We start from the raw sequence: 15,189 nt of genomic DNA on the forward strand, positions 1-15,189 counted from the left end.
ACCTACCTGTATTGAATCTGTAGTCCTCACTGCCGCTATCGAGAGGATTCAGACATGGAATGGAAGTATTTTGCTCGAAGCCCAACGATAGCGGCTGCTCGCTCTGGTCACACTCGGAATCGTCCACAAACTCGGACTCGTTGTCCTCGTTCAGCGTTTCGATGTCCCGGGCCGGGTCAACTGGTCCAAGGACTGAAAAACAAAAGATGTGAAGGTTTTAACCCGTGGACCTGCGACATCAATCGAACGAAGACACTTACTCGGAGGTAGCAGGTTGTTTTTCGGGTGGGACTCGTTGCTTTCGTTGCTGTGGAAGCTGGACGAGTCCGGTACCTCACTGCCGGGGACCTCGGTGATGTTTGGCAGTGGGTGGTGCCCCCGACCAACCCAGTCGGAGCAGTCCCAGTGGTAGGCACCCTGCGATAGGCCGGGCGATTCCTCGAAACTGTGCGGCGGCTGCAGATGGGTCGGCGAGTGTGGCATATTGAGCAGTCGACCCTGCAGAATGCCCGTCTGTTGTTGCTTCAGCGAAACGGATCGGTGGGATTCCAGCGATGAGATCGGGCTGAGTCGCTTAAGATCGTTGTTGATTTTGCTGTCGGTGAAGGTCTGCATGTGATCGGCCCATTTCTGCTTGTGAAGGGAATCTGTGTCACTTGAGGGGTGTCCACTATTGATGTTAACCATCTGTTGATTCGGACGGCAAGAGGCCTTACGGTATTCGGGAGGAACGTTCTCTAGTTCATCTCCAGCCGAACCATAGCTCCTCAAAGTATCCAGATTGTTGTACTGCAGCATTGCGTTGCAAGTGTACGCATGGTCGTTGTTACTGCTTGGAGTATACGAAACAGGTCTCTGTGCATCTCGTTGCATGATTTCTAGGTTGCTCATTTTGGATGTTCGTTTATATTGCGAATCTGAGACAGGATTGAGCACCATTGCTTTCGGATCGTTGTTTATTTTCTCGTGACGATGTCTTCGTCTCTTTTTCCGGCATGCGCATACTACTCCCCATACAACAATAACCAAAATTACAAGTATGGCTATGCTGCATCCTACAATGATCCACTGTTCCTGTGTCACTTTATTGAATGGGATTCTCAGAGGGAATGAGTTCATTGGATCTCCACAGCTTGTACCTGTCGTTTCCGGAGGACAGACACACCGGAAGCTTCCAGCTTCATTGATGCACGTCGCTCCATTTCCACAAGGTTGCTTTTCGCATTCATCTATGTCGTTCTCACACGTCAACCCAGTATATCCTCTACACATACACAGTGGGCCATCGTCGCCTTCCTCACAAACTCCTCCATTCCGACACGGGTTCGGTGTACAGAACCGACCATAATCACATCGCTTTCCGGACATTCTTGCTGGGCAGTCACATGTGTAGTTGCCAGCTCCGGCCTTGAAGCATTTACCTCCATACAAACACGGTGACGATGCACACGGATCAAGATCTTCTTTGCAGAAAGGTCCCGAGAATCTCGAATGACACAAACATTCAAAATTTCCTGCACCAATATCCGTGCACGTGCCACCATTCCAACAGGGCTGAGTTCCACAAACTCCCAAAGGCACCAGAATAGATGACGCATCGCAGCTGAACTCAACATTGGCAAACCGGCGCAGACTAGCCACGGAACTAGCACCGTTCATATGCAGCGGAACAGGCACCTTCGACAGTTTGATATCATCCATACATCCCATATAACCTCGCTGAATATCCTCGAACCCTAGCACCGTCGGGTGTTGCTTCACCTCGGCACCAAAGAAGATATCATCCGACTGCAGATTCAGTACACCATTAACTCCCGGAGCGTTACCACTTGCAACGTGCTTGTTATCCACAATCACCCTTGCGCTGTTACTTTCACGTTCCAACCGCACCTCGTGCCATAAGCCATCTGATACGAAAATACTGGTAACGCTGACCATGCCCTCTCCGGAACCCAGATCGAACCGATACTGGACCACTCCATTCACAATCTCTAATATATTGTAATCGACCTTACCCGCCGAGAACATAATGTTCCCAGTCGGTTGTACCGTCCTGATCCGTAGACTCAACATCAGCTGGTCCTCCAAATTTTTCTTCGCGATCTCCTTCTCCACCCGATACTGCGCGTAGCTTTTTCCGCTGAACGAAACCGGATTCCTCGGCGTGTAGCATGTTTCATCATTGCACTTACTAATGTCCCGGTCGCACTTTGGACCTGCGAAACCTTCCGGGCAGATACAGTGATAGCCTTGATCGGAGGAATCCGGAATGCAGTTCTTGTAGTTGGGACAGGGTGATTTCGAACACTCGTTCACCGCGTGCTGGCACTTGTCGCCTCCGTATCCTTCCTTGCAGCTGCATTCCATCTTATGGACGTGACGTGCCGAAACAAAACTGGTTACATCCGTCGAGATTGGATTGACGATTTTCGGGTCCAGCACCAGCTTGTCTTCGCATTCGCCATGGATGCAGAAGTTCGGAAGACATTTCGATTTGACTACTTCGTCTATCTGCAGCTTGGTGGCGTCCTCGATTTCTTCGAGGTTGTCATCGATGGCCTTGCGTATTTCGTAGGCTGAATAGTAACCTAGCTGGCCTTTTCGGACTGTGAACAGCACGTCTAAATCGTGAAGCGTTCCACGCTTGGAGCGGCTTCTCTCGTAGTGCTGCGTAACGTTCTGCAGACCCGATTCCCTTCGTAGACGGTGGTGAATGAGGTTGATGTCGTCGTTCGACTTCTGAACGGAGATGATTATGATGTCCTTTATTTTGCAACCCATCGAGTTTCGAACCGAACGGATGAAACCTTTTCGATGACTTAGGATAAACGATTCCGGACTTATTTTGGTGAAGCGGATTACGATCGAGTTGGCGAGCATCTCATCCGTGATGAGCTCAACGGCAACCTTCACTATGGTGTACGAAGAAAACTTGCCATCGGAAACGGTAACGTTAACTCGGTAGTCGCCGACGTCCAGACGAGGGAAGGCGTACAGAACACCATCGTTACGGGATATGTTGAACAGATTCATCGGGGAGTACAGGACGCCTGCGGTTGGCGCTAGCGAGAACGTCAGCGTGTCGTACTGATCTTGATCGGTGGCGTACACCTTACCAATAACTCCTCCCGGATACTCGTCGTGGAATGAGTTGATCGAGACGTCTAGTGGCGTAATAACCGGAGGGTATTGAGATTCTTCTATGACCTTTATCGAAACCCATGTGTCCGAGTACAGCGGGGGTGATCCGTTATCGAATACTCGAATTTCCAGCAAATATGTATCCTTGATCTTGCTGTTGAAGCGAGATGCCGTTCGTAGTATTCCGTCCTGTTCGATACGGAAGGCGCCTCCATCATTACCCGAGCGTACGTCAAAGGTGTAAGGAGCGGCATTGGGAGCAGCATCTGCATCGGTTACTTCAAATTTGAGCAGCGTGAAACCGATTTGTTTGTCTTCTTGCACCACCGCGGTGTAGTTCTTGCTGGTAAACAGAGGAGGGTTGTCATTCGCATCGGAAATCTCAATGTTCACCAATACGTAGGTGGACAGCGAGGGACTTCCATGATCATTAGCTTGAACCTCCAGAACGTAGCTAGATATGGATTCGCGATCAAGAGTTCCAGCGACAGAGATGTAACCGGTGTCTTCTTCGATGGCGAACTGACCCATTCGATCTCCACGCTCGATCCGGTAGCTGACTCGGCTGTTTTCGCCTGAATCCATATCGTTCGCTCGTATCTGCAGCATCTTGTCTCCCTTTTGTGCATCTTCCCGTATTGTTGCTGTGTAGGAGTTGGCCGTGAACTGCGGAGGATTGTCATTGCAGTCCGCTACTGAAATATTGACGGTGGCTAAATTACTGAGAGGGGGAGTTCCACCATCCACTGCCTGGATTGTCAAGAAGTAATCCTTAGCTCGCTCGTAGTCTACCACATCAGACAAGAACAATACTCCGGTCTTATTGTTCATAGCAAACTTGCGGTGTTCGTTGCCTCCGATGATGGAATAGGTAATTTCAGCGTTGATACCTGTGTCTTTGGAAGTTGCCAAAACCCGGAGTACCTCAGTACCAATCGAGCTGTTTTCCAGTACGGAAGCAAAGTAATGCTTGGACGTGAACTCCGGCGGGTTGTCGTTGATGTCCTGGACGTTCACAACGAGGAAAGCCGAATTGGAGAGCGAAGGTTTGCCTTGATCAGTGGCACGGACGGTCAAGTTGTAGACCGCTTTGACTTCTCGATCCAAGGGTTTTGCCAAGGTTACGATTCCGCTGTCGGGTGCTATTTTGAAATGGTCCCGGTAGGAGTCGATGAACGAGTACTTGATCTTGCGGTTGATGCCTATGTCTGCGTCCGTCGCGTGGATTTTGGTAACCAACGTTCCGACCTCGGCATCTTCCGGCAGGGTTACACTGTATGGGTTCATTGAGAAGTCCGGTGGATTGTCGTTCAAGTCGGTGATGGAGATTTCGATTTGCGATGAGCATTCCCATCCAGGATGATCACGATCTTGGACATGAGCTACGAGGTGGAATTTGGACTGTGTTTCGCGATCGAGCTGCCTGGCAGTTTTCAGTTGACCGGAGTCCTTATCGAGGTTGAAGTCTTCGGCTCCATTACCAGTGAGATAAAATCGTAGCCTGCTGTTTGCCGGTTCGTCAATGTCGTTGGCCTGAATTTGCAAAACGAACGTTCCCGGGTGAACTCCTTCGCTTAGCTGCTCTCGATATCGATACTTCAAGCAGTAAGGAGGATTATCGTTGGCGTCTAGTACAGTGACCGAGATGTTTGCTGTAGATGTGAATTTCCCATCGGTGACAATGACACCTAGTTCGTATTGGGAAATGCTTTCGCGATCCAGTGCCTTTACTACGAATACTTCACCGGTGTTTTTGATTTGGAACTGGGATAGAGGATCTCCAGATATGATGTAGTATTCGATGCTGGTTTTCAAATCGACGTCCTTGTCGGTAGTTTCTATTTGTAGCACCACAGTTCCAGGAAGCGCGTCCTCACTAACAGACGCTTTGTAGTGAGATTCTTTGAATGTTGGAGGACAGTCGTTATAGTCTTTTAACCGAATGATAACCGTTGTGCGTGTGGAATGTTTCGGCTGTCCGTTGTCGGTTGCGATGACCTGGAATTTGTAGTCTTCACGTTTCTCCTTGTCCAGTGGAACAAGGGTAGTTATCCATCCGGTATAGGCGTCAATGTCGAAGATGTTTACAATGTCTCCCACGTCAGAGGAGAGGGAGTAGCGAATGTCCCCATTGGATCCGCTGTCCGAGTCTCGGGCAGTCAGCTTCATGATGGAACTTCCCTTTTCGATATTTTCAGCTAAGGAGAACGAGTACGGATTGCTTTCGAACATAGGGGTGTTATCGTTTTCATCCTGAACGTGGAGAGATACGTCTGTAACTGCGGTCAGGGGAGGACTTGAATCAGTCTCAGCAAGGATGGCGATAAGATGGACGTCTTTTAATTCGCGGTCCAAGGTTTTCGCCAGCCTCAGTTCGCCGACATTGTTGATCGAGAACTGAGGCTCTTCGAGCTCATCCGAAAGGATACGATACTTGGCAGTCATATTTCCGGACAGTTTCAGTCTTGTGATGACCGTTCCTGGAAGAGAACTTTCAGACAGGAAGAGTAACTTCTCCTTCTTCTCGAAAACAGGAGGATTCTCCGCCGAGCTCATAATGTAGATGTCTATGGGGACATCTGTGTATAGGGATGGAATTCCGCCGTCGTTGGCACGGATAAAGAATTGGAAGAGCTGATTTTCTACGAAAGATAGAGAGAAAATTAAGCATATTGGGTCTTTTGGTAGTCATTGATTAATACTTACCCCATCGTACAGCACTCTTACGTAGGTAGATGCCCCCGGTGTTCTCATCAATCCCGAACAGTTCCTTAATGCCGCTGTTTTGCGAATCGAAAATGGAATACTTAACCACAGCGTTCTGATTGTCGTCGGAATCCACTGCCTTGACTCGGAAGAATGTCGTATTGACGGTCAGATTCCCCTGTATCAGCGCCTTGTACTCGCGAAGAAGGAACACCGGTGGATTGTCGTTCTCATCGCCAACGCTCACCCGAACCGTGGTAAACCCGGCACGACCTCCGCTATCCATGGCCATGATTGGTACCTCGTAGAGCTTACGATCCTCTCGATCGAGCTTCTTCTTGGTGACAATCTCGCCTTTCTCCTTGTCGATGGAGAAGTACTCCTGGATTTCGTCCGATATGATGTAGTACGTCAGTCGTCCGAATTCCCCGAAGTCCTTGTCCTGTGCTTTGACCTGTAACAAGAGACAGAAATTGTTAAAAACAGAGTGTAATATAAACATGCGAGAGCGGACGAATCAAACGCAGCAAAAATGTTAACGTCACGCGAAAAATAGGATATTTTCACAATCACCAACGTCCCCCCATCCCTGCACACGAGTATTACCTATACTTCATACATTGCTTGTCACACGTTTGAAACCACCCCGTACCCTGTGGACGACCCTTACTGAAACGCAAATCAGTATAGAGCAGAATGATCTGCGTAAATTTTACGAAATTGTCAATGGTGTACACAGTTTAACTGCGCCGGTTTACGCCATATGTGAATTGACTGATAAGGTACCCAAGTAACACACTTGTCACCGAAGAGTCACGGCGGCGCAGGTTTTTGTTGCGCAGAAGTCACTGTGACTTAATCCTAACAAATAAATGCTTACTTGCTAGAAGTAAGTCATAGTGACTTCTGCGTAACCAAAACCTGCGCCGCCGTGACTCTTCTGTAACAAGTGTGTTACTTAGGTAACTTGCAGACTTGCAGATGAAACTGCCAGATATGTAGAGAGAACACTGTGGGGAGAACAGTGAGAATTTTAGCGCGTCGGGTAACATATCCATCAACGCTAGATAAAGTTGAAAGCAGTTTTGAACTAAGGAACAGTAAGGCAGCTGTAAAAGGCGAGAAACTGGTTAAAAATTTCAAACACGGTTGGATGTAGTTGATCAAAATACTACACCGGTTCTCTTGTGGAAGACTTGTGAAGAAAAAGAACTACCTACCTACTGTAGCTGGCCAGTCGCCTTTTTGTGTCTTTCCTAAAAAAGAGACTATGATTGGAGCAAATTTCTGGAGCAAATTGCTCCACTCCTGAATTCAGCACCTAGTAGCATACAGCGTGCGGTATTCTACCCAGTATGTATAAGTACGTATGTAAGTGAGTATTGATAAACAAAATCTGTAAAGCTTTAAATCATTTGCTCGAAATTAAACACTCTCCATCTCCAAACAAAGATCCTGGGAAATGAGCCAATATTTGCAGAAGAAAGGGCAGGAACAAGGGTAGGAAACTATCCAGACGGATGGTTATTACGTGTTTGAAGAGTGGAGGCAGTCCCACAATAAACACCAGCATCGTACAGCGAGTACCAGCCAGTAAAAGGTATGCAATCACATTTCATACGAATGTTCATTAAACAATTAAACTTCCTCGTTCGCATATTTTGAACCCCATCCGCCCACAGCACAAAGGCGCGGCCAAGGATCTGGCTCGGGGTCTGCACTTCGAAAATTAATGGTAATTGTATTGCGCGGGGGCTCGTTCGTGGCAAGCAATTAGCAGCATTCATCGTTTCTTTGTTTGCAACAAGGTAAAATGTATGACAGCCGCGTGGTGTTCGTGATTTCTTTTTGGCTCCGTTTTGACACTCCAGCTCGTTTTCTGGATGGCATCCAAACAGCTTTGGATTAGGGGTAAGTGTTGCAGAATGGAGATGGTTTTAGAAAAAAGTAATTGCACCTGTTAAATATTCAAAATTGTAGAAACTGAATGAACTACCATGCGTCTCCATCAGTTTAATTTGATTCAAATTTCATTGGGGTTTTGTCCCCCATTGGGTATAATTTTAAATATTACCAAAGTAGCACTTTAAACTCTCAAGCTTTGTTGATCCATAATATCCGTTTCCTTCCTTGAGAAAATACAGGCATCGCAAAAGCTTCAATCCTGCAAAAAATGTTGGCTTTGTTAACCATTTGCTTTCACCACATTCAGTCACAGGGTAGCAAGGACACGACTATAGGTGATTCTACTGGTGTATAGAATCAACCAGCAACGCTCCAGGGGGTCGTGTTAAAATTGCAGGGCGAGAAATCCCCTTGGCTAGCCGTGAGTGCTGATTTATTTCCCAACATAAAATTTAATTATCAGCACGCGCGATTGTTGATTGGCGCCTCTTCCGCCACTACTGACGACGTACTGGTTGTACGACGGTTCCCGCTATTCAGGTGTTGCGCTATTTGATATGAAGAAAATGAATTCTGTCTTTGGGAAAGAGCGGGAAGGCTTCAATACTTGCTTCAATAGCTCAGCTAGCTAGCACGCAGATTTTCAGACCATGCTGAGGTGGGCTGCAGTGATGGAAAACAGTGAGGAATGCAGCTGAGTAGACACAAACGCAAAGCTATCCTACTCGTGAACAACAGAAGCCAGAATATATTCACGGTGTGCCAAAAACCGTTATTAACAAATAAAAATGTCCACCCAAACGGCACCCGGCATTCGAAAGATATACTATTCTAGTTTCTCCTCTGAAAATTTGGAAATCTTTCATCGAGGGAAACTAATGTTTTTGTGATTTGAAGATTTTGAGCCATTTCTATAGAATTGTCTTATATGAGTAAATATGCGCGCACGATGTGCCTGGAACCACTATTAACAAATAAAAATATACATCATATTGCCACCCGTTATTCGAAAGATAATTCATTTTAGCATCACCTTAGAAAATTTGAATATGTTTCATCGAGGGAAACGAAAGTTTTCACTGCTTGAAGGTTTTCCTCTATTTTCATAGAATTAGCTCTTATATGGCAATATTGTCATACGATGTTTCAATGGCTCTTCAAATCATAAACATATATTAATAAGTTTCACAAACATCATTCCAAAGATACAATAACAACTTCTCTGGAAATTTGACAACATTTCATCGGAACGATCGCAAATTACAGTGGTTTGAAAATATAAGATATGATTAAGTGTATTGGAAATGTAGTAACTTCATTGAATATTATTTCAATTTCTCATGTTAATCATTCTTCGCAATGAATATATATTTTGTAACTCATCTAAAACTTTGATTATATATCACATTTTTTGCGACACTGTTACAAAACTCAGTAGGTGTCTTTGAGGTGTTTATAGACAAAGCGATAGTATGCATATCTCCAATGAAATTGAAAGCAAGCTTAAAATTGTTGTTACTGATAATCATTCAAATGAAATATTTCTGAATTCACGGCAAACACGTTAGTAACATGACGGCTAGTAAAACGATTAGCAATTAGGTATACTTCAAAAGATTCAATATCTTAAACATTATACCAATGATTTACAAAGCTTCCTACGAATACCAAAAACTTGGGCAGTTAATTCACTTTAACTCTCGTTTCACCATGAACGTTTTCAAATTCATCGACAAGATACCTTGTTTAAAAACAAAAAAAACGATGTCAAACTCTTAGAAAGTTTATGTTATCAACGCTGTAAGCGTGCCACATTTTTATTTGTATTCGAGTAACAGGTAGAACTGTGGAATATTATTTAGATTCTCACATCATGGTAATTGACATTCCACTCATTGAAATGTTGTCAAATTTTCAGAGAAGTTGCTTGAATATTGTACTTTTGAAATTTATGAAATTCATTACACCGTTCAACACTAGTTCGCGTTATGGGATGAAAAAATAATAATAGGGGTTTGGGACCCTAGAAACCCTAATGCATATATCAATTAAAAACCCCAAGTTCTCAATTCAAACTTCGGTCTTGAACTGTGAAGTCACGTTCCAATATTTTTCGAAAATTCTTTCACTATGACACTTCTAGGGTTCCAAAACCCTGTTCTCTTTTTTCTCATCTCATAATACGATCTTTTTTTTAAATTTTGTTGTGCAGTGTTATTATTTGTTTATGATATTAAGAGCACCGTATGACAATATTCCCAGATACAGTGTATCAAACAATTGTCCGTACACCAATTTTTGGTCAAAATAATTTTTCATTCAAATAATCATAGCTTTTTCATACATCGATCAAAAACGCTGAAATTTTGATCAATCATAAACCATATATTAAAGCTCCATTGGTAGAATTTTGAGCGAGATGTGAAAGATTTTTTTAAAGGTTATAGAACTTTTAATAAAACTCAAAGATTTTTGAAAAAAATTTTAAAACATTATATCTCAATATGTACTCGATGAAACTTTTTCCATTTTTTGTGATACAGCTTATACCAAAGGGATTCATATGCAGCTTCGTTTGAGGTTTTATATTCACTACAAAAAATATGAAAAATCTGTGTATGTTCAGAGTGTCATTTGGAAATTTATCATATTTTGATCAGTAGAAGGGCCAAATGTTTTCAACGTTTTTAAACTCTCTTAATGTAATATGTTTATACAGGACTTACTAAACTACTTACGAAGAGTAAGTCCTATGTATTTTTCGTTCAGTTAATGCACTTTTATTGGTGGAAAACGTTTGGCAGATTATATGTGCAAAATAAGGTAAATTTTAAAACATCGCACATTTTTCATATTTTTTGTAGTTAATATATAACCTCAAAATTTGCTGCATATGGAAACCTTTGGTATTAGCTGTAACTCACGAAAAATTAAAAAAGTTTCATCGAGTACATACTGAGATATAATGTTTTAAAAATGTGTTCAAAAGTCTTATAAGTTTTTCTAAAAGTTCCATAACTTTCAGAAATCTTATTCGATCTCGCTCAGAATTTTACCAATGGAGCTTTAATATATTATTCATGATTGGTCAAAATTTCAGCGTTTTTGATTGACGTATAAAAAGTTATGGACATTTGAATGAAACATTATTTTGACCAAAAAAAATGCTGTACGGACAATTGCTTAATACACTGTATGAGCTAATTCTATGAAAGTAGAGGAAAATCTTCAAACAATAAAATCTTTGGTTTCTCTCGATAAAACTTTTTCAAATTTTCGGAGGAGATACTAGAATAGTATATCTTTCTAATGCCGGGTGTTAGTTTGGAGTACATTTTTATTTGTTAATAGCGGTATCAGGCACAACGAGCGCGCATATTTACTCATATAAGACAATTCTATTGAAATGGCTCAAAATCTTCAAATCACAAAAACTTGAGTTTCCCTCGATGAAAGATTTTCAAGTTTTCAGAGGAGAAACTAGAATAGTATATCTTTCGAATGCCGGGTGCCATTTGGGTGGACATTTTTATTTGTTAATAACGGTTTTTGGCACACCGTGTATTCGCACTTCGTTCACTCGCGAGTTAACGAAGCTGGTCGCACTCGTGATTGATTCGCGAAGCAGCTCTGAACATTTTTCAATTTTGTGAAAAAACGAATTTACACGGCCGACAGATTATTTTTTCCGGAACAATAAAGCACAAAACACTACTATCTCACTAAACTCACACACGGCTTACTCTCGGCACCATGAATAAACCGTTTGTTGCTTTTACACTCGCGAGTTGATTCACGATTAGAGTGTTTCCATCTCTGGTGGGCTGAATTCGATTGCCGGTACGGTAGATACATGATGGAATTTTTTTCCTGGATTCACTGAACAAAAAGCCTGCTACACGATATGAGAATGCTAGACTGGTCAATTGGCAAAAACTGGTGGAAATAACTGTGTTCAAGGTCAACGGTACAAGGATGTAGTCTAGTTGGAGGTAATCAGTGCTGTTATGGTAAAATCAGAGCTGGTTACTCAACGTGTTAGTATGCCCCCATGGAAATCACTTCAGTATTGTGTCTTGAGAACACTACCTGGATATTTTTCCTAATCAGGACGATAATCCTTTAAATAGAGAATTTTTTTACACCGTCAAACTTATTTCTCTCAAGTGCTCGTCATAGGAAAAAAAATTCTGACTGTTCGTACATTTTTTAGCAATAGTGTCTGAAAAAAAAAACAGTATAAAACTAACTCTTTAAAGTAGCAGGGAGAATAATATGGAAGATTAAAAATCAACTTCCAAATACCATAAAAAAAAACAAAATGAACTCATCATTATGTGTTATGTGTTGTGTTATGTGATGTGAAGGTTTGTATGGGAATCCCTGTAGAAGTTTCCGAAAAGAACCGTGGAAGAATTCCTGAAGAAATCCCAGCTAAAATTCCAGAAGAAATCCTTGAAATAGTGAAGGAATCTCTGTAGATATTTTTGAAGAAACTTTGGATATTACTGGAAAAATCATAAGGAATCACTGGCAGAATGGTTCAAATGGATTTTAGCAGGACTCTCTAAATGAATCCTTGAGAAATTTTTGATGAAACTTCCAGTCGATTTCCTGTAGAAATCTCTGGAGGAATTTCTCAAATTCCTGAAGAAATCAAAGCTGGATTTCCTGAAGTAAAACATGAAGGAATACCTGAAGAAACTTCTTGGGAAACCCCTTAATAGAAATTTCCCCAATAATTTCTGGAGAAATTTCGGAATGCATTTCTGAAACAATTCGAATATCCTGAAAGTATCCTTGGCAGAAATCGTGTATAAATTCCTGTGAAGTACATAAAGCAATATCCTTAGGAATTTCTGAGTAAATCTTTGCATATATTTCTGCAGGAATTCTTGGCAGGATTTCCAGAGTACAGGTCCCCAAAATTTGAGGTGCGTGACTGCCTTTGCCGATCCTCCAGAGAAAACTGATAAGGCGTGAATAAAAAATAAGAATACGATGAGGAAAACACAAAAAAAAAACGCTGCTGACTTTATTTTTCATACCAAATAAAGTGCTTTTCTATTGCTGAAAAAAAATGTTGAGAACTTATTTCCACGCTGTGTAATGAGACTTTTTTGTTGTGGAAGTAGCGAAGTTCTCAGATAAGTTATCGCGCAAGCTGGCATTGGAGAAGCCACTCAAGTAGGGTGATTAATCAATCCATTAAGGAATAACTTTTGTTAGCTTATATTTGTATAAATTTTGGAAAGTCAAAGGACATCCTTTAAAAGGATGAACTAGATTTAACAGAAATTTTGAAATTAGCTAACTTGTTATCTGCCACAGTAAAGTATTCTAAAACATTGAACAAAACCATAAAACAAAAGTGACCATCACGACTTCCCGAATGATGGCCGGCAATCTTCCTGAGGTGTCGCGGACCACATTTTGGGAAACTATGTCCTAGAGGAATTCATCCTGTTTAAACCACTGAAGAAACTCCTGGAGACATTCAATCGGGAATTTCAATGGATGGATTAAATCTCCGAAGAAGGCTGTTGAAGGAGGTTGTGATGGAATATCTGTGTTAATAACTGAAGGGATCTCTGGAAGAGTTTGAGAAAAAACTGCTAGAGATATTTTAAAATATTCCTATGAAATTAATTGGAAATTAAAACTAAAAATTGAAAAAAAATGAAAAAAAAACAAAAAAAAAAGAAATTCATAAAAATATTTGGAGAATTTGTTACAGTTAAGGCCCTTCACCCAACGAGAGAGGCTCTAGCTGATAGGGAGATTGAGCGCGCAGCTTCAAATTAGCAACACAGCAAAATCCAACATACTGCTGTTCGCTATGAACAAACAGACACAAATAAGCAATAGGTCCAACAAGATTATGTCCAGAGATTATTAGGATTGTAAATCCAATAGCATTTAGATTTATTCATAAAAATAGTGCCTGTAAATAGTTATTCATCTTTTGTTATAATTTTCAAGAATAGAAGTCAAGTAACACAAGTTTACAAAATAAAACGAAAGTCGTGAATTTCGATTAACGACAAAAAATTTTAAAGCTCAATTTAGCGTCGATTTTGAAACCTTGTATCAAAAAATGTTAAGTAGAACAGTTTTTGAATTTTACAACTTTTTAAAATAAGGAATTTACTGTAATTCAAATATCTTGCGTTTTGTTTAACCAATTTTAAATCTTTTTCCATAAATTAAAAGCTAAATATAATACCATTTGATCATCTGAATGCAGGTTTTGCGTCAGATTGATGAAATTCAAGATAATGACGAGTTTTAGGGACAATCTTCTTAAATTTTAGCAAAATTTCCAAAAATATATTGAGAAATGTATTTTTTTCCAGTAAGATAAAAACATTTAAAAAATTCTTTCTCAATGTTTTTTGCACACTTTTTCACACATACCGCCAAGGTGAACACACCGATTCTTATGTGAAGACCCTTAGTTAAAGTAGTTCTTAGGTGCATTATGAGTGCCTAGTGAAGAACAGTGAAGTGAAGAATAAGGAATATAAAGGACATAGCAGAATCAGGTATGGATACAATTTCTGGAAACCGGTAGCAAATGACCTACATCGGACTCGTCCTAATTCTCACGTGTAGGACCCATTGGGATTTTATCCTGAAATACCCTCTGCTACGCTTGGCTGTCGCTGGGTAGAAGATCGACCCCCCAGTGCGGTTGGACAGGGTAACAACGTACGTGCCTTCCCTTTGGTACCAGTTTTCGCCTAGGTAAGGCTAGGACAGGGGTTCCCAACCTTTTTGAGGTGGCGACCCCCTTTAAGAATTCTCTAAACATCTGGGGCCCAATGAAAATTTTTAGAAAAAAATATGAAAAAAATGAACGAATCCGAGTTTTTTTGGTACAGTGGCTTAGCCAAAAATTTACTGTGGGAGGGATTTTCGACGATCACTGATACGTTTTTTTTTTAATTCGACACTCACATTTCGTAAATAATGATGCTATGTACATTCAATTTGAGTCGTAGCTGAAAAGTAGCGACGCAGCCGAAATTTTTCTTCTTCTGAAGGTGTTTGATACTGAAAATTTGTGCCTCAAATTGTGGCTTTTGAGGGTAGCGATAATTAAAATTTAAAATTTGTATAATTTGCACAGAATAGAATAAAAGTTTAACATTTTTTTGGTAACATCGCGGCCCCCCTGGACTGGCTTCACGGCCCCCCAGGGGGCCGCGGACCACCGGTTGGGAACCCGTGGGCTAGGAGAACAAGACAGCCGCAGGAGTGATCGAGTAACCATCCGACTACCTCGTGCTCGCCTGTTAGTGAGTGACCCGATTGCACAGCACCGTGCTTTAGCTTTTCTGATCAGAGAGTTTCGTCCATGCCGACCCTGAGGGAGAGTGAGTAACCTCAAGAGGGAGTTTCCTCGAATCTCCAAAGGATTTTCTGAAAGAGTTG

General features: G+C 41.8%; 1 protein-coding gene across 7 annotated transcripts in view; it reads right to left on the minus strand.

Moving 5' to 3' along the window:
• LOC109409390 (fat-like cadherin-related tumor suppressor homolog) overlaps nucleotides 1-15,189 on the minus strand; it is a 1,285,617-nt gene that overhangs the window by 8,865 nt on the left and 1,261,563 nt on the right. For all 7 annotated transcript variants that reach the window (XM_062859767.1, XM_062859766.1, XM_062859763.1 and 4 more), the window contains 3 exons: nucleotides 5,848-6,301; nucleotides 261-5,783; nucleotides 7-192 (listed from right to left, as the gene is read on the minus strand). In XM_062859767.1, the coding sequence (XP_062715751.1) occupies nucleotides 7-192; nucleotides 261-5,783; nucleotides 5,848-6,301 (6,163 nt within the window). The remainder of the gene's footprint in view (nucleotides 1-6; nucleotides 193-260; nucleotides 5,784-5,847; nucleotides 6,302-15,189) is intronic.

Source organism: Aedes albopictus, chromosome 3 (genome assembly GCF_035046485.1).
Source record: "Aedes albopictus strain Foshan chromosome 3, AalbF5, whole genome shotgun sequence".
Classification (NCBI taxonomy): domain Eukaryota; kingdom Metazoa; phylum Arthropoda; class Insecta; order Diptera; family Culicidae; genus Aedes; species Aedes albopictus.